The 27,617-nt window shown below is 37.7% G+C and overlaps 1 protein-coding gene across 2 annotated transcripts in view; it reads left to right on the plus strand.

Moving 5' to 3' along the window:
- raver2 (ribonucleoprotein, PTB-binding 2) overlaps positions 1-27,617 on the plus strand; it is an 86,379-nt gene that overhangs the window by 34,382 nt on the left and 24,380 nt on the right. For both annotated transcript variants that reach the window (XM_072389103.1, XM_072389104.1), the window contains exons 3-5: positions 9,406-9,713; positions 10,499-10,663; positions 26,613-26,804. In XM_072389103.1, coding sequence (XP_072245204.1) covers positions 9,406-9,713; positions 10,499-10,663; positions 26,613-26,804 — 665 coding nt within the window. The remainder of the gene's footprint in view (positions 1-9,405; positions 9,714-10,498; positions 10,664-26,612; positions 26,805-27,617) is intronic.

Consider the following 27,617-nt stretch of genomic DNA (forward strand, 5'->3'; position numbering starts at 1 on the left):
TGCTACTACTGATAAAAACCTCCATGTATGAGTAAGGAGCCACTACTTGAATATGAATATCTTTCTCTGCAGAAACACTCATTTTAAAACTCATTTGTCTACTGCTACTTTTGTTGTGACACTCCATCCATGTTGTAATGAAGGGAAATGTGCTTGCATCTTGCTCCGCACTTGTTACATCTCAAGTTTCTTTGTCAGGTGCCGTTTGGTGTATATGAAAAAAAAATGAATGGGTTCGAACAAGTCTCCTGTATGCTCCTGTTTTTCTTTCACATAGAGAAGATGATAAATAAAAGGGTGAATGAAAATGTTAAAATAAAAAAAAAAATGAATAAAATCTTCCACTAATGTGCCAAAATATTTATACACTTGCGTGAGGTGATCTTTACCTGTTTAGTTGAAGACTTCAGCTGGTAACCAGTAAACTGATGTGACTGACTGGTGTCTTTCTCTAACTTGTGGATGTTCTTGTTCTTTTTTTCTTCCTCCTGGTCATTTTGTTTCAAGTTAAAACCACTACTTTTACCTAATTACATCCCCAAGTCACATGACCTATACTGGCACCTTCTGATGACACTATCCTGCCTAGTTTGTTAGCTTTAACCCAGTTCAAGTAAAATGTCAGATTTTATATTTATTTTTTTAATGACTTTTCAAAAGATTGCTTCTGATTTGCTTCACGAAGGAATAAAAACTCACCTCAGACTCTGTTTCTGTTTCTTGATGGGATTATATAAGATGTTTTATGTTAGCTTAAAAATTTCGGCAGCTTTTCATTGAGTTAGCGCCTAAAGTTGAATATTTACCCTTGATCCTTAAGTTAAAAAATGTAAGTTGCAGTTTCTGTTTTGGTGTATGGAAACTTGTCCTCATTCTCTGCAGCCCAACGAGCGAGAATGACGTGAAGCAGGAGCAGTGTTTGAGCTGCAGAATGTGATGGTATAGGACAAAGTTTGATGTTTTGAATATTTGAATATGATCTTCCTCACACTATATGTCACCAGTGCATAGCGATTGTAGTTAAGATTTCATTGATGCCAATGTCATAATCAATGCTTCTTGTAGGTGCGGTTCTGTATCAATTCCCTTATTGATTCTATGTTCAAGAAAGTATTTTTCATGTCACATTTTTGCAACTGCTTACTATCCTCTTGCAAGTAATGTGAAAAAATACTGACTAATTAGAATAGCCCCTAACCCAACAACAAAATTCTATTGGGTGAACCTGAAATTGGATCTTCTTTTTGTTGAGGAAAGGTGCTTTTTAGAACAAATGTTGTGACACATTGACAGTCATTCACCCTTTTCATCTCTCATCACTTTCCTGAGTGTGCAGCAAGTATAAATTATGTTCAACTTGGCTGTCAGCAGCCTAATGGTAGCTGTAGCAACAGTTTCTTGAATAATGTCTAAAAAGGAGGAAATTAGTTTATATGGTTTCTTTTAGGTCCATTCAGACAAAGTAACATCTCTCAGTTACTCACCATGTTCAAAACTGCTATTTAACTTTGATGAAATACATATTCAAACCACCGCAATATGGGTAAAAGAAAAAAATCACCATACAAACAAGCCAAAGACAGCTTCTTTGCTGTGATTTCAGCTAGATTTACATAGATTATGATGTTCCAGAGAGAAAGTTTGAAGCGACAAAGTGTCTTCACATTTGCTCACACAGTTTCCAGCCTCCCATAACACACTTCAGACGTGATTCTGCTGAAGAAGCTTACAGGCACAGCTACCTTCCATTGATCAGCAGGGCTGAAGAAGAGAGAGGTGTTCCTACTGCGGGACAGAGATCTCACTCTGGTGGGCGTATAAACTGACAAGTTGGCAATATTGGTGCTGTTTGCCTCCTTTTCACCCTGTCACATAAGTTTTGAATTTGTTATTCACTGAAAGTTAAAAGAATTTGTGCCGTGAAAGTGTAAGTTGTGCGCCTCACACTTGGTACAGACTCGAAAGCCATGGGTGTATGACATTGTCTTAAATGGGAAGCTTTCTGTAGTTCTTGAAACTTTTGGAGGAGGTTCGCCTCTTTTTTGTTCCAGACTGCCTGAATTTGTCTTTTTTAGGCTCCTTTTGTAGGCACTTTCCCAGTGTGAGGGGAACTATCTGTTGTAAATTTACAGTGACTGGCAGGTTCGTAAATGTGATACCCAGGATTCTTCGAGCCTTTATGAAAAAAAAAACAATTGTATCAAGACCACTTAATGTGAAGGCAAAATAAGTCAGCGCACTGATGTTGTAGACAACACCATCTACAACTGGACCAAGAATTGACCAAGACCAGACAGTGAGACAAAAACAAGACTTTGAGGATCTAAACAATCAAAATCAAGACTAGCAAAAAGAATTACTTAAATCGTATGCAAATATAAAAGTCTATATACATTTAGGATGTATATAGTATAGAGATGTATATGTCTCTGAATGAGTAACAGCCACTAACAGTGATCAGAATTTTAAATGAATATGAGTCAAGTTACTGGTTACATTTGAAGCAATCAAAGACACTATGTTAATAAGTAAATCAGAAAACGTACAGATTGATTATTAATTAATTAATCTATGCTGTTGTGGCTATGATTGGTGTTCTGATTGAGTAATATCCAAAGCCTTTTTGGAGACCGAGTTATCAGAGCAAAAATGCACCACCTTTCTGGATGAGACCTCAAAGAGTAAAACTAATCACAGCTGCAATGATACTATTTTGTTATGTCTGGAAGGAAAATTAAACTGTATGTTTCTGCATATTTAGCATGATAATATAGAGCTGGTAAAACCATCAGTTGGACCATGAAAGGTTAAGAGAGAAAACCTGGGTTGGACTTAAATTATTGCCGTGTATTCCATCGCAGGAGAAAAATGCACGTGAGGGTTTTCTTATGTTCCGTACTTTCAAATAAAGCAGCCACAAATTTGGCAGTACAACACACACATTTTGATTTTTCAGACTTTTATTTTAAAAAAAAAAGCGTAATGGTTTTTCAGGTATTGAAGTCCTTTTGGGCTGCTGTGGAATTGAATATCAGGTGAAGGACTGTGGAGGGACTGATGGATGGTGAAAGATGAGAGAGAAGCGAGAAGGTGTTAGTAATGACACAAAAGTGTGTGGGAGCGGTGACGAGTTGGAAGAAAAGGGGCTCTAAGGATGAGAGGAGTACCGGAGAGAGGAGAATGCAGCTCCTCTAAAGTGTTTATTCAAGTAATAGTGAGAGGCAGGTAGGAATAAAGCCACAGAGATGCAAAAGGCAATGAGAATGTATTAGTGCTACAAAACTAAAGCTTATCTTATATTATTGTTAGACATACTTAGTAATAGTATTTTACCACATATATTGTATGCAATTAGTCAAAACAGCATCTTAGCCTATTTCAGTTCTTGTCCCCTTTCTTAAATCCTTATTTGTGGATTTTCTTTTGTGGTGTCTGTGTTTTAAGACAATGAAATGTTTGAATAGCCTTTCAGATCAAAGCATTGTTCCCCTCAGAGATGGTTGAGTGTGATCTGAGGATTTATACACTTTATAGTTCAGTCAAGAACATCCTCGGGGACTTCATTGTGAGGATGATTCTGTGTTTTGTTTTGTTTTGTTTGTTTTTTTTGTACATATATATAACATATATATATATATATGTGTGTGTGTGACTGAGAGCTCATTCTTTCCAGCCGGTCAGCCTCTGTTGACGCACATTAAAATAACCTAAGTTTGGTTTGAAATTGCATTCATGATGTAATATCTAAAGACTATTTTGAACTCACTTATTTGCTCTTATCTGCCTTTTTTCTCTGGAGCAAATTAAAATAGTTTTCATCATTACTCAAGCAGCTTCTCATTTTAAGAGATGAGAAGATGAGTAAACTTGATTAAACTGTAATTTATCACTTGATGGCCTATAAGGGATGAGGTTTCAGAAAATAATATCCATGCAGCTTTGGGTGAAATCTTGCTTTTCAAATTCTTCTGAATTATTTCCTAGGATCTTAAGACTATAAGACTATAAACTCTAGTTTATGGTTAAAACTACTTTAAAATAAGAAAATATATGTATTTGAGAACATAAATTAATTTAAAGATGTTCAGTTAACTATCATTCAGTGTCTTTACTTAAAGAAGAGTTGGTATGCTGTGAAAATTAAAATGGAATGTAGTGATTTTCAAACGTTTTCCTATTCTTGTTTAATTTAGGTTTCACTTGTTCTCCAGTTCTGTGCAGGAGCAGGGTGCATGAAGACTTTTACTGTGGAGCAATGCTGTTGTGATGAATTTTAATGAAATTTGGTACCGTTTCCTTTGAAGAGAAGGGCCCTACCTTAAGAAAAGAAAAAAAAAAGATTAATGCACGTTAATGCACCAACATAATGGATGTGGACTTTTCCTCAGTTAACTTTGGTCAGATCATCAGTGTGTTAAATGAATGAACTAATTTATTTATTTCATTATTGTTTTAAAACAATAAATGGACAGTTGTGTTCTGTTCTGCACAGTATTCTTCCACCCTGACTTTCCGCTCAGTCAAGAGAAGCCGTCTGTCTCCAGTAAAAGAGGGTGGAGTTAGAGGCTGCTGCTCACTTCCCCCTTCACCCACCCTTAAAACGGCCTGGTCTGATGAGTGTTGTTTCAGCTGTTGAGCTTAAAGTATTTTACTTAAGTGTGTGTCATACTTTTTAATAAGATCTAAGGAAATTGTGTCAACTTCTTAAATAAGGGCATAAATGTCTCCTTCAATGGGTGTATTTGAGGGTAGACCTCAGTTTCTTTGAAAGTTTATGCTGAAATACTTTTGAACTTTTGCTTGCCACTTAGTCTTTCACATAGTGATGAACCTCTGTTCATATGTACGTCTGAAAGACTCGTTACTGAACAGTGTCCAGTTAACTTCTTTAGTTTTCAGTTCTTCCATCCGGTGTTCTTCAGCCTTTTCAGTCTTTTACCTCCCAACATCCCAGCTTCTTTTAAACATGTTGCTGGCACCTGTGAGTGTGTATTTTCACTGAGTGTATATTTTCTTTGCACTTTTAATTACATGCGTGTTGTGTTAAATTATTGGAAAAAATGGTCTTCTTTGAAATTTCTTTGAAATTGACATTTGAAATGTACACAAGTTTCACAGGTTATTTGAAATTTTTCTTAATCGCATTTTTCTATCCATCCTTTGATAAATCCTTCTGCTAATCATTTCAGAATGGTGCATATTATAGATAAACGACTCAAGTAATTCAACAAGTATACTCATAGAGGATTTAATGAGCTCTTTGTAACTGTGTTCATCTAAATAATCTTTTACTGCTTTCCACTATATTTCAATATTTAGTCAAAAGCTTTTTGTAATTCTTATGGAGCAACTTCTTCCCATTTCATCTGGACGTTATCACTCTGAAATGATACCAGGACTTTTCCCTATCAGACCACGAAATTGTTTACCATTGAGACTTCAAACTCCATTTGAGACTTTCATCTTGGCCTCAGGGCGGAGATGAAACGGCAGGACCGCCTTGCACACAGCATGAGAAGCGTCCCCTTGAGTTTCGGGGTCCGCTGTGTCGCTCATAACTCCCCTGTTTTTAATTAGCTCCTTCAGTAGGGGGAGGTGGCAGCAGAATTGCCGCCTGCAAGGTAATTTCAGTGGAAGATTTCTTTTCTTTTCCTCTGCCCCTACACGTTCTTCATGGGAACATTGGGAACAATCAACGTGTTCAGAGGAGACCCATAATTAAGACGTTGCGCTTTTATGATTTCTTTTTTTTTCTTCCATGATTTTCTCCCTTTATTTTGTCAAAGGTCACTTGGTAGCCCACTCAGTGATTGCCAGGCTGTGAATTATGAGATTATTTTGTTAGCTATTTAAGAGTCTCAGAGTTCTCCCCTTCACTGCAGGAGAAAGTATTGAGCAGGATTTGACACCAGCCCCCGCTTGTCAGACTACACTGTCATTAGAAGAAATGGAGAGAGATTTACTACAAAACCCAAACCTTTTTCTCTCCATCTCCTCGTAATGCCTGATGTTAGGTAGTGTACTTAGCGGGTTAAAACTAAATTAGGCTCTCATGTGTATGCAAGGGTATTAGATGGGTTTTGAGAAATTGATTTGGGTGGAGGCATATGCATATAGGGATGTTGGGGAAGAGGTAGCATGATAGACCGAAATACAGACAGACAATAGATGTGAGGAAAAAACAGTAGTCATACTGGAGGAGGTAGGAAGAGCAACCATACAAAGTAAATGCAGATATCAATAGATATATGGATGCAGTTGGCGGGAGGAAGATGAGTGCAGGCAGGCTGATAGATGAAAACACAAAGACAGATATACTTCTGTGTGAGAATGATCCTGAGCTTGCAGCAGATCTGCCTACAGGGATGTTCACAGTGAAAACTCAGTGATGTCTCACAGTTGTTGGTCAATTGAATACTTTTTCGGGTAATATTTTCCATCCGTGACTTTTATTGCGTACCTGAACTGCACTCAGAGAGGAGCCGTTTACTCTGTGGCTTTGTAGTATTTGTGTTTTTTATTCCGAGAACGTGGGCACAGTGTCTGAATTCTAAGTGCAGGTCATTTATTTGGGGACAGGCTTGTATATGGAAACCTACTGTAGCTTTGATGTGTGATAAAAGATGTGGCTGTGAGCAGGTCATGGAGGACACCCTGCATCACAGATGTGTTTTTTTCTTTCTTTTATTTTGCTGGCTCCTGGTCTTTGTTCTACTTGCATGTTTTGTTGTTGAATACTTTGTTTTTGGATTGATGTCCTTTTACATTAGTGGAAAATGAATGCACATAAGCTGCCAACATCAAGGCAATATTCAGATATTTCAAAACAACTTCCTGTGTTTAAGTCTGATACAAGCAGTTGATTGGATGAATTTAAAAACAACTCTTGAGATGTTTGGGTTACCTCTTATGAACAGTTTGTTTCAGGTCCTTCAGCAATGTTTTTGTTGGATATAGCTCAGGCCATGACTTGGCCTTTCCAAAATACTAATTTTAATCTTCTTTATTGCTTCTTTGGTAGAACACTTTGTGTGCTTTTTCTGCATCCTTTTCTATGATTTGTGAGCATTGTACTACAGTTTTCAACTTTCTTCATGTAATAGCACACCAACTGCGTGATGTTGAGATCAGGTCCATGTAAGGGCTGGAGCATTCATTTCAGGATTCTTCTTTGTATTGCTTTGGCTGTGCATTCCAGGTTAGTGTCACGTTCCAGAAACAGTTTGAAACAAGCCAGGCACTTCCATGATGGCGCTGCATGATACAGAACAAGATTGAAACCTGAAGTGGCTAAAAACTTGTGCACAGCATGGTATAGTTATGCAGATTGAGGAGCAAAAACTGTGATTGACCTGTTATTTATGGTCAAGTCTGGAAAAACTTAAAACGTAAGTTGTCTACTTTGGATGTGAAAGCACTCAAATTTCCATTCCTGCTTTATATAAACGTAAGCTTACAATTGCACCAGGGACCAATAGTGGGGCTGCTGCTTCCCTGAGAGACTAAGCCTGAAGCGACTGTTATGACTATTATGGAAACAGCTCATCCTGTCTCTAATGTGGGGTCATTAGTTATAAGGTAACATGTTAACTCTGAAAGTGGCAGACATTTTGAAGCCTTGCAGTATGATTAAATGTCTTAACACTATTTTAAAAAATAGAAATACAAATTTGTCTCTATGTCCAGGTTTGCCCTCGGTTACCTGTATAAATATACTATAAGTGGTGCTCTTACATGTAATACATGAAGCTAAAGTTTCTTGGATTGCAGCTATTTGGAAACCACCACATTTGAACACCAACTCTGTTGGATGTGGATTCTCTGTTTTGTCACCAGTAATGGACGGCAAGAGCTGCAAGTGATTCTCAACTAACTTTCACATTGTCAGGCTTTCACTTTTCACCCCCCAGCATGCACCATTAATACCAATATCAGAAAAAGTCCACAACAGTCTTAATCATTATGGTAGTTTGTACTGTGTAGAAAAATACAAGAGATGGCCTCTGCCTTTCTTTTTAATTAGGGTGAAATATCACATATCAGTTTATTGTGTGATATGATGATGTACTACAACTAAATATATGGTTATGTTTAATTTAAACATCCTTAATTAGTAATCCTGAGTAATACTGATAGGCAAAGAATCTCCAAACAGCTTCAAACTTCACATAAACTATTATATTTTATGTATTATAATAAAAAATAAAAAATGGAACAGCAGCCAGTTTACCTGAAGGGGGAGTGCATGATGTGCAGTGGTGAAGCACTCGGGACAGTAGACACATAACTTTAAGGGTCAGGATCACACAGTTGAGGCTGAAGTGTTGATAAATGACATTGGATTATGTTCTCCTTTAAGTAAATAGCATGAAAAAAACCTGAGTGTTTTGTTCTTTTCCTGAGGAAGGGATATTTTTGTTTAGGTCAACAGCTCATAGTTTAGGGTACAACTGTGCTGCCTTGATGTATTTTGATTATAGAAACCAGACTAGATAAAACCCTGTGCTATTCTACCACTCTGTAAATCAGTTGTGTTTAGTTGGCTGATGAACTGAAAAAAATTAGCTGCAGTTCAGCTCAAATCTAACCGTCTGCATTATGAAAGAAGTTTTTTCGAAAACATACTGGCTACATTGACAGTTTTGGTCCTCAGAAATTATTTCTATATATATGTTTAATAATACAATTTAAATACTGTTAAATATTAGTTATTTTAGAAATTGATCCATTCAAATAATTCTTTCTGGCATAATAAATGGGGGGGGGGGGGGGTAGGTGAGGGTGATTTATTTATTTCTTTTTTTTGTATTTAAACTGCTAGTTTTAAGGTAACACCCTTAGATTAGAAGGTCCCATTCGAATGAGAACATGATTCAACTTACATGTTACAATCTGGTATTTTAAGATGTGAGAATTAAAATGCCAGTAAATGCTAATTGTTTTGAAATACTAATTGTTTTGTTGTATTTGTTAGTGTTATTGGGTTTCCCATTTATCTAATTGTTTCTAAATGCAAGCAAGTGTTTATCTGTGTGTCACAGTGGACCCCCCCCCCAAATATACTGGCTCCCCAGTGGCTTTCTGGCTAATGTGTTGTCTTTCTCTCTGTGTATCTGTCTGTCTGTTTTTATGAATGTGTGTCTATTCTTCTTGCCCATTTTTTTTCTCTTTCTGCCACATTTGGCCTGTCATTGACTTTCTTTGTTTTTCATGTTCTTTGAGCGGGTGTCCATCGTTGTTCATGTTGCTTTCTGCCTGTTTTTGGATGTGTGCTTTAAATGTGTGTTTGTGTTTCGCTCTCTCTCCACTTATAACTGTGCATCTCTTTTTTGTGTGCGTGCGTGTGTTCCGGTCTTTGTCTGTCTTTTCCATGTGCCGCTGTCTCCATAATGTCCCCTCCTCCAGCCTTTGTGACTTTGCTGAACGGGGACCAGGCTCAGGATGCCATCCGCTCCCTCCACCACAGCACTGTCCGAGGACGCTTGATCAACGTCACCCTGCAGCCCACCGATTCCCTGCTCTGCCTCACCAACCTGCCCCACACCTTCACTGCACAGCAGTTTGAGGAGCTGGTGCGCTCGTACGGAAACATCGAGCGCTCCTTTCTGGTGTACAGTGAGCTGAGTGGTCACTCCAAAGGATATGGGTTTGTCGAATACATGAAGAAGGACTCTGCTTCCAGGGCACGCTCTGAGCTGCTGGGTCGGCCACTGGTACAGTAGAGCAAATGTTAAAAATCTGCTGCTACACATGTAGTGTCTAAAAGGAGATCTGGCTTTATAGAATATTTTTTTGATTGATGGACAGGGTGCTTTTCAGTTACTCTTGCCATAAAGTATGCACTTATACAGAAACCCAAAATACTCTCAAAATGATAGAAATATTTTTGCTTTAGATAGATATAACAGAGAATGTAATTGTACTGGAGGATAACTCAGAGTAAGCTGCACATTTATATAGTTTTAAGTAAAGTGTCACACATCTAAACAAGATTGTGAGCTGCTTGCCTAATTTTACTGAAACATAAAACTCAACAAAAAGAGTAGTGATACATTCAAGTTTTTTGTTGCATCACTAAGTACTTCAGACGTAAAACATGACTAAACATTTAGTTATTAGTTATGTTTGATAGATACTGGAAACAGGAGAGAACTGATAATTGGCACAAATCTGGGCTCTGCCGGTTGATTTTGGTTTAATTTGTCTGACTAAAAAACGTGAAATTGCTGTGTGAACTCCAAAATTATGTATGAGCAGAAATGCTGAAAGCAACATCTCCTCCTCCTCATTTTAGTGCACAAAATGAGTTTCCTCTTTGTGATTGCTTGATTTGTGACTCACACTGCACATGGATGTACAGCTCAAGGGTTGACAAGCTTTTGAATTAGCACTGACAGCAAGTTCATCTACATTCACATGTATTGTATCTAGTGCAGATTTTGGATAGTGCTTGTGATGTTGTTAATCTGATTCAGTGTCACAACTCTGAATGTTGCAGGGGGATCGCTCTTTGATGGTACAATGGATGGATGTCAACCAGTTGAGCCAGGAGGAGAACCTGCACTCAAAGTGTCTGTGTTTGGACCGACTACCGCTGGACCTGTGTGACTCTGAAGAACTAAACCAGCTCTTCTCTGAAACCTACAAACCTGTCTTCTGCCAAGTAAGATTCCACACCTATTTTTCTTCCTAACTGTATTACACAGAAAGTTTGATCTTATCATTTCTTAGTATGTTGAGAGCGCACACTGTCAGAAACTTCAGCATCTATTCAAAGAAAACACTACCTATCAAAATACTACCTTTACTTTTACATCTGATATAAGCGGGATATCAACTCTGCAAGATATTTGCAAGAGGTCACATTTTACTGAACATGTTTGTGCTGTGACAAGTTTTCATGTAAATGCATCTAAATTCTGCTGAAAGGGGGCTTTCACTTTTCTCTTTTTTTTTTACTTCGCTTCCCTAGCTCCCCTCCATCCACTCTTCCCCCACATGCCCGTGTAAAGTTCACTCAATGGGTATCTGTCATCTACTGACTTTTCAGTTTTAGCTCCACCCCTCTCCCCCACTCCTACATAAAAATCAATACACCCACATCATCCTGGTCCCATGATACTTTGTGGGTGTTTAGCTCATGTTGCCTCACTGTTGCAGAGCCAGCAGGCTTTGACCTATAGTTCAGTGATTCATTTTTATTTTTTTATTTATTCTTTTTTAATGTACAGTGCATTATGTTCTTGTGAGTGACTGTGTGTGTTACTGCTTTTTAGTGCACTTGGATACTTCTTGCACAAGGAGTAGGAAACCCACTGAACAGGTTTCATAAGAAATACATACAAGGATATGAAAGCAAAAAACAACCATTCAAACAAGCTGCTTGTTTAGGACAGTGCTACCTTTTTTTTTACATGTTGTAATAGAAGTTAACATTTAGTATACAAAAATATCAACATACTTTTTTACTTTTGTTATTTCACTCTGACAGGAAGTGATACATTATGTTTGAGAGTGGATCTCTGTCAAACAGCAGCTTGCAAAGCTAAAGAAAATTAAACTTAAATTTTGACTAAAATCAAAATGATTCCATAATCAAGCCATTTCGCCACCACCTGCATTTTTCCCAGCTGTTAAGGGCTCTTTTTTTCTGTTAGCATTTATAGCAAACTCAGTCAGACCATGTTTAGTACGCCTGCTGTGTTTTTTTTCTTAAACATCAGGAATGACCTTCTATATCGTTCTGTATTACAGTGTAGCTGAAGCCTCTTACTGAAAAACTTCCACTGTTTCAACACTGTGTTATTTAGAGGGTGAGCACTGTTGTTCGTTGTTTATTATCTTGTGCAGCAATCCTCTTTTTACAATCTGGTCCAGGGGCTCCAAAGCAGTCCCCAGCACAAAGCCAGCCTTCTTTATCAGTTTAAATTTCTTTGAGTCTCTGGCTCTGATGCGGCTGTTGAATATTGTATTCCTCAACCCCTTACACATCTTCACCTAGGATGGAGGTAGTGGCTGGCTTACTCCTGGTACTCCTAAAATTCATAATCATCGTTTTCGTTTTGTTCGTGTTGAAGGTGAGGTGATTATTTCTACACCATACTGCATCATCACTAATACACCTAACAACTGTAGTCATCTCAGTGTTTCTGGAGACAAAAGGACTCTTGAGATGTACTGAAAGTCGGAGGTGTACAGAGTTGAGAGAAACTAAGAGTACAGTCCCCTGTGATGCCCCTGTGCTCACTCTCACAAACTTTGGTCTGTTTGTGAGGTAGTCAGTAATCCAAGTGGTTGTGAAGGCATCAAGCTGTATTTTCTTCTTCCGACATAATGGTGTTGGCTGAATTAAATTAAAAGCACTGGATGACTCAAAGAACATGATCCTCACTGCATTGCCTGTTTGTCCAGATGAGAGTGTTCTCTCTCAAGCTAGCAGTTCAGTATCCTGCGTACCGTTCCCCTCCTTCAGTGTGACATGTTCAGGCTGTTGTTAACAAGCACTGCGATACCAGCATCTTTGCTTTAGTCACTGTTCCTAATGTCTCTGGGAGCTTGTATAATTGGAGTCCTGTATATGATCCTGCAACCATGTCTCAGTGAAATAAGTAATGATGCATCCTTGATATTCTTTCTGTGTTTTTGTAAGCAATCCAAGCTCCTCCATTTTGTTCGCTAGCGATCTGACATTCCCTATCAGTATCGAGGGAAGACCTGGCCTGAACTTCCTCCTGTTTCTCCATCTTGCTCCATCCATCGTGTTTCCTCTTCAAATCATTTGAGATTTGAGGGTGACTTTCAAGCTTTAGTTAACATTTGGAAAGCTCTCATAGCTGCTCCCATTTGTAAATAATTCTTGCGTTGGCATGGTAATTTCAAAATACGAGGACAACCAACTCAAGCCGCACAGCTTCCAAACCCCCACAGAAAAATCTCTCAAAAAATTCTTTGCTGAAAAATATTACAAATATGCGAAATACAAGCAATAAAATGGTTAATGAGCATAAAGAACTAAACTGCCCACCCACTCTATAGTTTAGCGTTGAACCAGCAAAATTTAGGCTTATAATGATTGTTTAAAAAATACTGCAACAGTATAATTTTTCTTAAGATAAAAAATTAAAATGAGTATTTTCATTTTAATTTTCTTTTAATATAATTTCAATATGATCAGAGCTACTACAACTTGATGCCAACTTTGGAGCAGGCTTTCTAGAATTATTGACATTATGAATGTGTGACACTTCCGCTCTGCTCCGTCAGTGACAGAAAGGCAGCAGCAGTGTAATTCAGCTGCTTGCACATGCGCAGCGCTAACGTTGTTTCGCACGGTAACGTTTTGGTCTGCGGAAAAAAAACGTAGTCCAAAACATTCTGCCATGCTTAACTTTCCCTCTTAGAAATCTTTGCACATGTAGACATGGCTAAAATCACTGTACAGCTGTTTTTAACTTAGGTGAATAATGTCATATGGGACACATAGAGACTGCATTTCAGTCACATTTTCAGACTTGTTTCATCGTCTGACAACAGACACAGAAAATAATGTGAAGGAAAGCTACAGTATTGGACATTTTGAAAAATCAAGATATAGTATTTATAGGCACTGAGGATGAGACATAAGCAAAAGTATGGTATTAAGCAGACATTAGATGACATTATGAAGTTGTTAATGTGCTAATTAGCGCACACTTGAGCGATTTAGCGACATTTAACCAAATGGTAGAGGGGGGGAACACGGCCAATGCTGTCATTGATGTGTGAATGAAAAACTTATTTATTTAATTATTTATTTTATTTGTATATGTCCCACTTAGCTAGTAAGTTTCAGAAATGTTGGTGGTTTGCTCATTGGAAACTTTAACATGCTTTGACAAGAACATTTTCACCAAGTATCATTGCAGTGATACTTTTAACAGCATTTAAACATGTAAAAAACGTATCTCTCCCGTCCATCACTCTGTACTCAAACCAAAAACAGCTGGATTTTGGGTAATTCCCAAATCTAAAGTGTGGGACCATGATGAAGATGTCCATAGAAGGCATTGTTTTTCAACTTTTCTTTTACTTTTTAATCTTACATGATATCCAACAGCTCAGCTTTTTTTAAATTTTTATTTGACTTTAACTTGAACATTCAGACATGGCCTGTGTGAAGGTTTGTATAGTTTGCCTACAGCTGAGGCACGGTGGCTGTTTACAATTAGTTTACAGCTAATTGTTCATCATTCATAAAGTGTCATCTTAGAGACAATACTGAATATTTTATTTCAATTTCAATAAAAAAGTGTGATATTTATCCAAGGCCCTAGTGCTGTGGGTCTTGTCCATTATCCATGTCCACTGATAACCATCTTGTGTTTTAGACGCTTATGATTGTGATGTGATTATGTACAAACCTGAACACTTCATCCCTGCTTTGTCTTCCTTTTTTTTCAGATAACAATTCTTTCATTGATTTAAACATAATAGATTGTGTTCATTATCAATTTAAAAAGCAGATCAGCGTTTATACAAGTTGGATTGCTCTAAGACTCTTCAATCACTGCTGTGGATAACAAGCATGTGCTTCTTTTTGTTTGTCATTTGTTTTTGATCATTACTGAATGTCATACTGTCTTCAGCTCCAGTTAGCCTTACATAAACACTCTTCCTCCTCTGTGCTCATTGGTAGAACTCAGCCCACTTGACAGTTTCCTTTGTTCGGAGTGCACTTAACCTGTGGCCTTGCCCTGAGCACTGCAATTCTGCCACCCACGAAAGAGTCCTCCAGACTGCACTTCAGTTTGAGTCAACCAGCTGAGATGGAGGAAGGAGAAGGTAAAAAAATGTCAACCATATTAGAGGAAAGGACAGCAGGATGGGAGACAAAGGGAGGGATTGGAAAAAGGTGAGGATAGAGCTAAAAATGCCAGATCTATTATAGAGAAGATGGAGTGATAGGGGATGATTGACAGTTGCTGGACCTAATAGAGGGATGGAGAATTGAAGTGACATGATAAAGAGATGTAGGATGTCAGTCAAATGGAGAAGATGGTTAGCATATATCTATACAATGACTGTACTAATGATGGCTGAGAGCAAGTTAAACAAACATTTCTTCACAATTAGGAGGTAAAAAAAGAACAAATGTCATCACTCATATATCAATGTATGTGTAAAAGGATGGACATGTTGATGGTTTGGAGAAAAACACATGGATGAATGACAAAAATAGAGCACGGAGGGAGACAGGTTGAAGAAGAGAATAACTCACCTCAGGAAATGTATAGCAGACTAAACAGAGACAGTTAACCTTATGTACTACACAACCCCTTCCTTACCTTGCTTATTTATGTTTTTATTTGCCTGTATTTTCTTTAGCAGAAAGTGCAGCACATTTTGTTCACACTTTCCACAGAGCATCACTACAAAGAAATCCAAACTTTATTTTTAAATGTTTAATCAAACTCTCACAACACAGTGATGCACAGTATAGGATATCAGGCTGTAATACACAACAAGGTGTGTGCACAGCGTTTCATACAATGAGATCTATTGATTGATGATTGTGAAGCTTTTAAGATGTTTCAAGGTGTTGTTTCGAGGATTCAATCTAACTGTAGTTTATCATAGCTGTGACTGCATTGAAGTGAAACATAAGATTAAGCCTGAGCTACCGATACTGTACAGAGTTTAAGAGAAAAGAGTTTAAAGGAGTGCTGAAAAATACAAGCAAGAGAAATTGGATTGATAAGAACAGTTAGGGTGAAATGTCTGAACAGGAATAATTAAAACACAAAATGATCCATTTGATAAAACACAAGGCCCTTTGTGTTTTATCTCCAACTCAACATGGAAGTGGAGATATTAGGGTTTGAGCTGCTTCAGTGTCACTTGGGCTAAGAATCTTAATGTTTTTTCAGTTATAATTTCTGCAACTTATCAATAAATGCTTGATGACATCGTGAGGCCATCTGTCTGAAAGAAGATGAACTAAAAGTGGACCTTTCAGCAGAATAATCATCAGTTGTCTCATAAGATTGAGGGGTGTGGAATTACCAAATAGTATTTAACTGGAGTCGAAGCCCATTAAATGCTGTGGAGGATTTTGAAACACACCATACATGTAAGGAAGCTATCAAAAATCATGCAAATAAAAATGACCTTTTAGAAAAAGTGGTGAAATAGTTTTACTAAGTCAGAAACTGGTGAACAATTTTGCAAAACACTTACCAGAAGTTATCTCTACTAAAAAGAGAAATACCAGCATCTAATGAAAAAGGTGTCTATTCTTTTTTTCTCCAAGAATATTGCTTCTGTTGATGTGTTTGATCTGTTGAAAAGGTACATTTTCCCTGTGTAGTTGCACACTTAGACCACTTTAATCTGTTGGTATTGTTTTGGAGGGACTCAATTATAAATAGTAAAAAATGCCTATTTTGTCATTTGATGTGAGCAATGCTGGATTTGAAATGTTTAACACAATAAGCCTAGCTAGTTTTTTTATGAGGAAATGTACTCCTATTATGGGGACCTCAAGGCTCAACCCAGAGTTTTCAATGTAAGCATAACTGTCATTTGTTTACAGGAGAAAGTCCAAAGACCATCTTAAACTTTTTGACAGTGAACTAAAGGGGGTTTAAGAAGGAAACAAAAATTATGAGTTTTATGCTGCTGTCAGGAAACATAAGCAGTTGTTTTATTCACTGTAACAGAAAAAAAAGCTAATTTCAGTTTTGTTTTACTCTGAGACATGTTCCTCGTAATAATTGGCACCCAGTGTTTCAGCACTAATTAAAGTCTGTTCAAGTACAATATTCTTGACACCGTTATTGACCCCTTTAGTGAAGTTTTATTCAAAGAAGGAAAAACTGAAAAGTGTCCAATTCGATGACATCCTCTGATTCACATTAGTGTCAGAAGTACAATCATTTAATCTTCAGATAAATAATTCCTTAATTTCACCACTTTTACATAATCCTATTTATTGACTCACGCTTTGATCTACTCTGCACCTTTCTCACTGTCTTGTGCACATACTGACGGTCTGCCCTCTGTTGTGATGGCCTCTTCATACAGATCTGTACACTTAAGCTTGTCAGTGTGACAGGTCACATACATTTCCCCACAGGCAGCTGTGGCAGAGCTGTTGCGACCTCATCACTCAGTTCAGGCTACTGACGTGGCCATCTAAACTCTCTTCCAGTCTACACACTCACACATGCACACACAAACTGACAGGTGCTCCTCTGAGTTTTAGCCCTGCCAGTGACGCAGTCAGCATCTCTTGGCAGGGGACCATGACTTGAGTTCAAGAGCTGTCACACACACTGATTGCTAGGTTAGCATCTTTGGTTTTCTGCACTGCAGGCACACACACTCTCATATATACAAACTTTAGGAAGATGTACCTTTAGTTTTTCAATTTTGTCTCTGAGCTTTGACATCAAAGAATAGCAGCTTGCTGTTTTCTCCTTGCATCTTACCTTTTACTGCCTTCGTGTTACCCTACTGAAAAAATTCAGTGCAGTGCACACTTCCCTTTTATTTGCTCTTTTCTGTTACTGAAGAATTTGCCGACGTTAAGATAATTCTAGTCAGCTAGTAACATCTACTGGCATGGCATCATGTGATGCAAAAATATCAGAGTCAACATGAAAGCTAAGATGCATATCATGAAAAAGCTACATTAGTGAATAAAGCGGATTCCCTAGCTTGTAGTAATAGATTTGTCATTGGTGCTTTGAGGGCTATAAGTTGGTAGCTGATATTGCATTGTATCCTACAGGCTGCGATAGACTGCACTTTCTGATAATCATTACTCTCACAGATGATCAGGCTAGTTTACACATTTTGTCTGGATCGCGGATGACCATGGAACAAAGGACAGAGAATAAGCTTCTTGGTTAAAAAGTTAACATGTTCATTCAGGTCATTATCTCAGCATTTCTTTGAGCCACTACTGGCTGAAGCAGTGAGAAAAAGAGTTTGGAGCAATGTTGCGAAGACAAACCTTTGCTTATATACAGCTTGATCTGTTTTTCCCCCTGGATTCTCTGTAATTATCCATTACTTTTCCATTTACACTAGAAAACAAGGTTTATTTTCTTGAGATAACAGGTTTGATTGTTTAATCTGAAGATAATGACATAAATTGACTTGTTATCTCAGTAAAATGAGCCTTGCTCTCTGAAGAAAACAAAATAATCATTTCATGATCTTCAAATATCAGAATTTCTTCTTGGAGTTTCTAAGTATGGTCCTGGAGGGGATGCCACCTGTGGATTCCATTTTTCTTCTGGGGAACTTCAATGCCTATGTGAGCAATGATGGAGTGACCTGGACAGACTTAAAGGATTGGCCTGACACGGCCTGTTTTTTGGACTTCTGAGCTAGACATCGATTGTCCATTATGAACACCACGTTCGAGCATAAGTTGGTGCGTAAGTGTATCTCCATTGTGGTGAAGTGGGAGCTGATCCTGAAGGTAAAGTTTTCAGTTTACTGGTCGATCTTTGCTTCAACCCTCACCTGTGATCACAAGATCTGGTAGTGACCGAAAGAATGAGGTTGCAGATACAATCGGCTGAAATGGGTTTCCTTCGGAGGATGGTTGGGTTCAGCCTTAGAAATAGGGTGAGGAGTTTGGTGGCATCGAAAGGAGTTAGTTAAGGTGTTAAAACCATCTAATATTAGTTATTCAATAAACCTTAAGCTGATGTAGACATTATCTTTTCTTTAAGCCAAGTCTAGACTTGCTGAAATTTAATTTGATATTGATATTGCATTTTGGGATATATATGCATGCCAAGCCTGTGATGAATGTTGAATGGACTTTACAATGAATGTGATCAAAACTACCATGATATGATTTAAGTAGTTAATTGCCAGACAAAAGCTGCTATAAATTTAAAACAGGGTCCAAGATTCGATGAATAGTTTGTCGTATTAGACAAAACTAGCCATGCCTGTGTTTTTCACTGCAGCAGAAAAACAATTCCCAGCAGTTTCTCTATTGTCCTACTGTTTAGTTCTTTGAATAATCAATGTGAGCTGGATCTTAATCTTCTCGACCAATTGCCTGATTTCACCCTTTTTCCCTTTTTTTTGTTTTACCCTCAAAAAAAGGTTGCATAGAAATACAGAGAAAGATTACCATTGTAATCTTAAGATGATAATAATGAAATGAAAAAACTGTTGATCTTGAGAAATGGGCATTTAAGAATAGTTTTGGCCATTCTTGGCTGTTGTAGTTTTTTGTTTAATCTGTTATTCCACCATAACAACCTGTTGGCCAGAGCCTGACAACCTTGTATTTTGATTAGACAGACATGGCATAATTGCAAATTGCAAGGGAATTCTGCACCAATCAAATTTTAATTTACATAAAGAATAAGTTGGAGGATGAAAGATCCGCCAAATTTATGCAGTTAATTACTCTTTTCAGTTTTAATTTCTTACTTTATTAAAGACGCACACAAGTCTTTAAAATAAGAACAAAGAGAATGAAAAGAAAATCTGCATTGTCACAGATGTGCACACAGCTGAGCCGTGAAGAAAAAAAGTAATCAAAGGACGTCTCAAAAACCCTTTTTTCTTTTTTACTTTCACTGCTAGCTGTTTGTTTTTAAATAATGATTGTTGTGTTCTGGATTCAACACTTTAGATTTGAACAACTCTGCCTGTATCATCTGCTCTACACTGCAGCCATCAAATTGGGCTGGGCGATTAATTAGATAAAATTTACATCGACCTCGGTGATCAGCATGCAACGTTTTCAGTGTATCTAGGTATGAACTCTCCAGACTGAGAAACCCTAAAAGCGGAAAAAATACAATGACCTACTAGCGGACTGAGGAAGGAAACGTGCGAAAACGTAGGCGAGAATGAGTGTAGCCGAAGAGAGCCACTAAATCGAGGTGAGACTGAAACTGAACTAGCGTTATCTTCCAGACTGTCGAAGTAGTGGACAAAAAAGGCCCCTCTACATCAGTGATATTGAGGTGGTTTGGATTCAGTAAAAATGGTGAAGAACAGATTGATAGACATGAAAATGTTGTTTTTGGTTGGTGGACGTCAAAATGGAAAGTGTGACTTTGTTTAATCACCTGAGAAGATGTCACCCCAGCAACTACGCAGTAAGCATGAAAATGCGACTTTATGCACCAGTTCTTGCAGTGCAAGCTTCAAAAAGAAAGGCATCATCTCATCATTTGTGGCTGGTTGTATGAAGAGCATTCAACACTAAGCAAAGAGATTAGATTCATGTTTAATAGCAAAAGAGAGATTTTTTTAATTTGGAATTTGTGACAGTTACACATTTTGGTTTTACATTCATAGTTTTTAATGATTTATTAATACTAGGGGAGAAAAACTTGTATTGTTTCTAAGTTGGTTTGTACTGTTGAGTGATTACATGGTGTCACTTAACTTTGGTTAATAATCTCTGTTCTAAAGTTTAACTATTTTTTTTATATTGTGGTCTTTGTTGGTATGACTTGATAGCATTAACAAACTTTGTGGAGATAGATCAATATAGAAAATAGTATGATGATAATATTTTTACCATATTGCCCAGCCCTACCATCAAATCATATCTGTAGAATTTTACAAGCTGGGTGTCTGCAGCAGTTAATTTATTTTGCCTAGTTAAAGCAGACAGCAGGACTAGTGCTAAATTTATTGATATGAATGTTTTACGAGAATGCATGCAGGGAACTACAGAGAAAACCAAATGGAAGCTGGCATTTTAAAGGCCACATTCCCACACATGCATTACCTAAAATTTCCATAATTTTGCAGATCTCAATAAATGGTGTGAGTACAGTTGGAGGAAAATTTGAGCTGAGAGTGGCTTTCTCAGTATTCTGATCATAACGCACATGCTAATGATTTCAATGTCATTTTGACAGAATCCACTTATTCTCTAGACTTAGTTGTTTCATGCACACAAAAATAAAGATTAGCAAATTTTAATTTGTTTTTCTGGCTCGTATCGTCAGCCTCTTTCTCATTCTCATTCTCTCCACTCGTCAGTCAATCCACCACTGATGGTTTCCTCCCTCTCTACTCTTTCCTCTCCTCTTCTTTCTCCTCCACCATCATTTTCATTATCTTTCCTCTTCAACCCCCCTCTCCATCCATCCATCAAGTGCTAAAGTGGTTCAGATTATTTCCATGCAGTTTGCTTAATATATGCTGATAATAGCCTATTGTCTTACTACATATACATGCATTTTTCTCTCCATCCATTTATCTGTTCATCCATCCTTCCTCTGCCCAGACCAGAGGGAACAGCAGACAAATAAGAGGAGGGAGGAAGTGAAGGAACACTCGATTGAGTGCTGTCGCTAACGGGCATCAGTGTTCATAAAAAGTACCAAAAAGTACCAATTCTTTTGTTTCTCTGATTTGTGATCGGTTCATTTTTACACATACAGACACAAAACTCAGATATTTATATGATCTTGTTGCATATACTGCTAATATTAATGTTCTTGGTTGACTCACACAGCTCACTTTAATGCTGAAAGCAGGCAGCAGAACATGTATTTGTAACAGTTCTGATTCTAGACACAAATGCTTAAGATGTAGCAGTACACGTTTGAAATGATTCATATTTACTTGAATATTTATTTGTTTTCTGTAATAATAATAATAATAATAGTAAGTGTAAGTTGCTTTGGATAAAAGTGTCTGCCCAAAATGCATAAACATAATAATAAACTGAATGTCTTTTGACTTTTGCTTGTTGGATATACAAAGCCTACCATTTGAGGAAAAAGCCGTTGCTTTAGATAAACAATTTTCTTTTCTTTCTTTTTTTTTTTTTTCAATTAAAAATATTGGTTGTCTCAGTGTAACTATGCAGAATGAGAAAAGTGACTCCCGAAGATAACAATGGTTACTCAAAGACAAGATGCTCTTTATTTGCAGGAAGTATTGATATTAATATAAATAATGTATAGGTTCCTAAGAGTGTATATAAATGTTCCATATTTTGTGAGTGGATTGTCATATCCTCTCTAATGTTATGCTGTATTATAAGGTTTTATACCATTTCCATTTTCTGCAGTTATGGAGCTTTGTGATGTACTTACAGATTAGAAGAGTAAGATGTCAAGTAGTGAATGCACCAGTGAAGACACCCTGTAAACTGAATAAAAATTAAAAACAACCCCCAAACACAACACTGCAAATACAGAAGTCAAATACAAATGCAGAAGAGTTGCAGATGGCGTGCACCAAAATGAAGATCTTTCCACTAGAATACTAAAAATTCATGGCCACAGCTGGGTGATTTATGAAGTGACTGAAGTGGGCTACATGTCATGACCTAACATAAAACTTTTCCGACCTCTCTTAACTGGCCACCTCAGTTTGGTCAGCTTGGGATTGCGTCTTTGCTTTATGCACATGATGTGATGCTGTTGGTTACATAGAGCGAAATCTTGCAGCAGGAACTGGGGTGGACTGCAGCTGAGTGTGAAGAAAATGGGTTGAGAATTAGCACCACCATGACCATGGAGTTGCTGTCTCAAGTGGAGGAGTTTAATTATCTTGGAGTCTTGTTCATGAATGAGAATAGAACGAACCACAAGTTTGACAAGGAGGATTGGGCCAGTGTCTGCAGTGATGTGGATGTTATGCCGGTTTGACGTTGTGTAAAGAGAGCTGAGCTGAAATGTGAAGCTGTTAATTTACCAGTCAATCTATGTTCCAGCTCTTACCTATAGTCATGAGCTGTGGGTAGTGACTGAAAGAATTAGTTTACGAATACACGTGGTGGAAATTAGCTTCCTCTTCACCCTAAGAGACAATGTTGGGTGCTTAGTCACCCAAAAGTGGCCAGTTGAGATGATTCGGGCATTTGGTCAGAATGCCATCAGGACACCACCCAGGGGAGATGTACCACAGGGAGGAGGCGTCTGAGTAGACCCAGGACTCACTGGATATATTATAGGCTGTTTTGGGAATGCATTGGATTTCCCACTGAAGAGCTGGAGGAGGTGGCTGGGGACACGGAGGTATGGAGATCTTTGGTTAGACTGTTGCCACAACGACTTGGTCCTGGATAAGTGGTGGAAATTAGATGAATGGATTCACAGATGGATGTATGAAGAATTTAACATCTTGTTGGATTTGAGTAACCATCTGTAAATACAAAAACTCATTATACACTAGTTTAAAACGGAATAGCTGCTAAATCAGTTTAAATGGCAGAAAATTTAAACAATCTTGCTTGAAAATTGTCACATTATTTTAAGCAAGTTGGTCAGCTAATTAAAAGTTGAGTGATAACATGTATCATCCTGCTGTTGCTGGTTTATTTCTCCCTCCAGCACTGCAGCTTACTGCAGCTTCCCCTTCTTCTAAAATTCTTTCAGCAATTAAATAGAAATGTAAAATGGTAGAAAAGGTATAAGTGATTCTAAAACTGTTTTTGCTTTCAGTATGTAAGTTGCTTCTAGGTTCTTAACTAAGTAGCACATCATGGCAAAGTATCAGACTCTGTGATACACGATGTGCTGTATGATTGCTATTTTGCAGCACAGGCTATCGAGCGTTCGAGGCACATTTAGTCATTGCAAAGTACGCCTTGATTGTAGATATTTTGAAAACATTCATGACTCGCGCTTACTTATTGGACCTGGTGGGCAGAATGACAGTGCACACAAATATAGATTCACTTTTTTTTCCTATGGCTCAAAGGCTAGAAATATTTTGGCTGGAAATCCATTGTAACCACTGGTATGGTGGCATTTTTAAAGTATCTTGTCACTTCAGACACAGCAGCCACATTTCAGAGGAAACATGGCATGCAAAAGAGCATAAAACAGATGCAGATGGGCATTTTTTAAATCCTTTTGAGGGGTGTTTGATCTTGACTATAATTTAAAACATTTGAGCAACATTTCGTAGACATGATCTGTTGGTGCCTTTCAGATGTGTTATTACACACATCATAGCCAGTATCTGATATGGTTAATCCTTACAAATCGCTTTATTTTTTCCATTACTCAGAATATATCAATATATCAAAGTTTTTTTTAATTTCTAATTCTGGACACAAGATGTCTGCTGCTAGACTGAAACTTAACTACCAGTGTGTGTAGAATGATTGTTCCGCATCATACAAGCTGGATATTGTCACACATTTGGCGTCCAAACTGATTTACAATGTCACAAACTCATTTTGTATGTTCACACTTAATGAAAATTACTGTACTGTTAAACAGCCTTTTACTATGCAAACGTCACTCTAAGCTGTATAAAACAAAAAGAAAAACACATTTTCATTGGTCTCAAATAATTAACACGTCCATTTGGATCTTCCTCTTGTGTATTTTCTTTCAGAGTTTTACCCTCTCTAGCAATTTTTTAAGTTTGAACCACAGGCCATTAGCTCTTAGGCATTGTCATTACCCAACATCTTCCATTAGCTTTCAGCCATTAACCTGCCTGCATTATTTAGGTGCTGTAAGTGACTAAACCTTCTTGCCAAAAACATCTTCTTTGTTTTGTTTTTTTTTGTTTTTTTTTAAGTGATGTTACTGGTCAGTGGCACAGTCTGGCCTAGAAAGATCCATTAATTGATCAGTGGTCATACGGATGTGATAACTTTGTTCCATTAACTATGTTCTGGTAAAGGTAAGACACAACACTGAATGTAGACAAGTGAGGAGCAGGACATTATATTTTTTTCTATTTTGGTTTGTGTTGTGTGTTTATCTGGAGCGGTAAAGGAGGCCAAGATGAAATATCTTTTCCATCTTGTATTTTTTTTATTTATCCTTTACAGCATACTGGCAGTGTATAAAGTGTATATTTCTCAAAAGACTAAATGGTTTGGAAATTGACTTAATGTGTTGCTGATGTGGCAGTGATTCACACAGAGTACATCACCATGGTAACTTGGGTTGTACAGATACCCTGTTCTGGAGAATATTGTGCATTGTTCATTTAATTCAAACTTATAAGACACCTTTTCAGATATTGCTTTTTTCTGGATGATGCAAATAACATGGTGCAGATATAAAAGCAGGTCTGACCTTGTTTGCTTGCCCTGGTGATTTATTCAAAGATAAACCAATGAAAGTGGCCTCGGGTGTCTTTCTACACAACTTTGCTTTGTACACAAGTGTTGTATGTAGTGTTGGCATAATGCAACGTCCCACGGGAGAGCTGAGATTCTTGTGTTTTTTGTTTTGTTGATGCAAAGTATTTTACAACATGGTGCCCCAAAAACTGCCTTTTTTAATGGGCCCTGACAAGTTACTTCAATATATTCACACAGAATATTGGACAGGTGGGCCTGATTTTTCACTTATTCTCTCTTGTAAGCCCAGGCTAGCATATAAACAGTTTTGATGTGATGATTTCAAAATATAGTCAACCTCACTAGCTTTTGACTGATGTCTCAGTTGAAAGTAAGGGGAGCTTTCATGTTGTATTCAGATGCTACAATAGCCAATGACAGTCTGTGTTGCAAGAAATTCCATGCCTCTTTTCAGCCATGTATACAAATACATAAGAAATAAAAGAAGACATGCATTGGTTACTCTGTCCCAGCAACATTTACAGTGGTTCTGAATGTTACCTTTAAAAAGAGATTACAATTAAGCATTTACCCCTTACACTTCCAGAACAACTTTGTTTAGGACAATTTTATCATTGATGTTATAAATGATGTTTTTCTTTCAGTCAATATTTTATGAGTAAATTTGCGTTTGCAACCCGGACAGAGAATCCACGCTAAAACTCATTCACTCTTTTAAAACTGTTCCTTTTCATTCCTTTGACATTATTTTTAAGTCTGAGAGGAGAAAATGGCCAGTTGAACTCTGCTGACAGTCTAACTTATTCAAAAGTATGAGAGTGCCAGACCATTGTTCTTGTTTCTTCCCTGCTAACAACAACAGATAGTACTGATGGCATTGTCATTTCAATGGCCCCCTTTTTAATAAATGGACAACTCAAGTGACACACTCAAGTTCATTGATCCAATTTACAGTACATACACCTGCTTATTAGCTCATGTTTAGAGGGTGCTGAATTCTGTCCAGTACACTAAATGTGAGGGAAGACAAATCCAGTCTCTAACACAGAGAATAAAATAGTAACCCCTGAGCGTCTCCATAGTTCAGAAAATTGGTATGGCTGATGTGGGATGCTACAATGCTGTCCCATATTGTATACAAAGTCTGTCAAGTAGTTTTAGATATTTCCCATGAACTGACTGGAACAACAAATAAACAAGAGTTCTTACTTTTTAATCAAACACTTTAACAGGTGAGCAGCTTATGCATACAACCCCTGCAATTAATTGAATGTAACCCTGTTAATAACTGTAGTAGCGCAAAGTACATGACAGATAGAGGTCTATGTCCCAGTTCCACTTACATTTAGGGAAAAAAAGGCAGAATGAATCTGTGAAAAGACTGAGGTTTAATTAAACTTTTCTATGGGGAAGAGCTGCTGTGGAAGGGCAATTATTTTTCTCTGAAGCCTCAATGTGGATCCAGTTATACAAGGGGTTGAGAGTATGGTCGACCAGTACTAATTTTCAGCGATCTATAGGTTCTGCCAATCATCATAAAAGTCAGTTATCATAATTTTCTGTCATACAGCTTGCTCAGGATGAGGGCAGCCCAGTGCGAGGCTTCGGTGTGGTGGAATATGAGAGCGCAGAGCAGGCTGAGGCTGTGCTGATAGAGATGGACCGAACACTGGTGGGAGGACAGGAGGTCCGTCTGTCACTCTGCACTCCGGGTACCTCAGGGAGAAGCACCTTGGCTGCGCTCATTGCTGCCCAGGGTATGGTGAGTATATCACACAAAACATCAGCAGTGCCGTCACAGGATTTCTCCTAACCACCAACACTTAGTACAAACAGCTGTCCTCCGTAAATCCAACTAAGTCCCTGAATCTTTTAACCTCAGTGTTCTAAGTGGGAACTCTGTATTGTATTGTCATCAGCAGTGAATTAGTTTTAAATAGCACATGCAGTATTGCTGTAAATAGCCACATTCCAGTTAATATTACAAGTCTTGTCTTTTTTTTTCTTGCTAAAACTTTAAAGAAAGAAATCCACTTACTCTTATCCCTCTCAAGAAAATTAAGTGAGAAGCCTAAGCTGTTCTGCCAGTTCTGGTATGTAGAGATTTGTGGGACTAAGGCTATGAAGCTGATAAACTACATGTTGGATATATCACTAGATTCCTAGTTAGTTCATCGACCACAGTGCTGTGTCACACTGGAAGTGTTGGGGGCAGGGCCATTTTAGGTACAACTTTAAAGCTTCATTGAGTCATGATTTCTGGCCAACATAGCAATAATGATTACAAACAACGGTCTACACAAGTCTCTAAATTTGCTCTCCAAAGACTTTAACTTTGATCATCATCTAACTGAAGTCAAACATAAAGCATCACAGCAGAATATGTGCAGTATAGTCTGGTTTCTGGCTTAATAAAAAGTCAAAGTAAATTCTGTGAATCCTAATCTTCAAATAAAGGAAAAACTAAGAGAACCGTGTAAATCTGAAAAAGACAGCATAAAATAATTTCCTCATATCTGCAAAACCGTTTGCTGCATCACCAAAACATTGCCCTCTCTATGGAAACAAGACGACG

The sequence above is a fragment of the Leuresthes tenuis genome, unplaced genomic scaffold, assembly GCF_036924035.1.
Source record: "Leuresthes tenuis unplaced genomic scaffold, fLeuTen1.0.hap1 SCAF_7, whole genome shotgun sequence".
NCBI classification, from domain to species: Eukaryota; Metazoa; Chordata; class Actinopteri; order Atheriniformes; family Atherinopsidae; genus Leuresthes; species Leuresthes tenuis.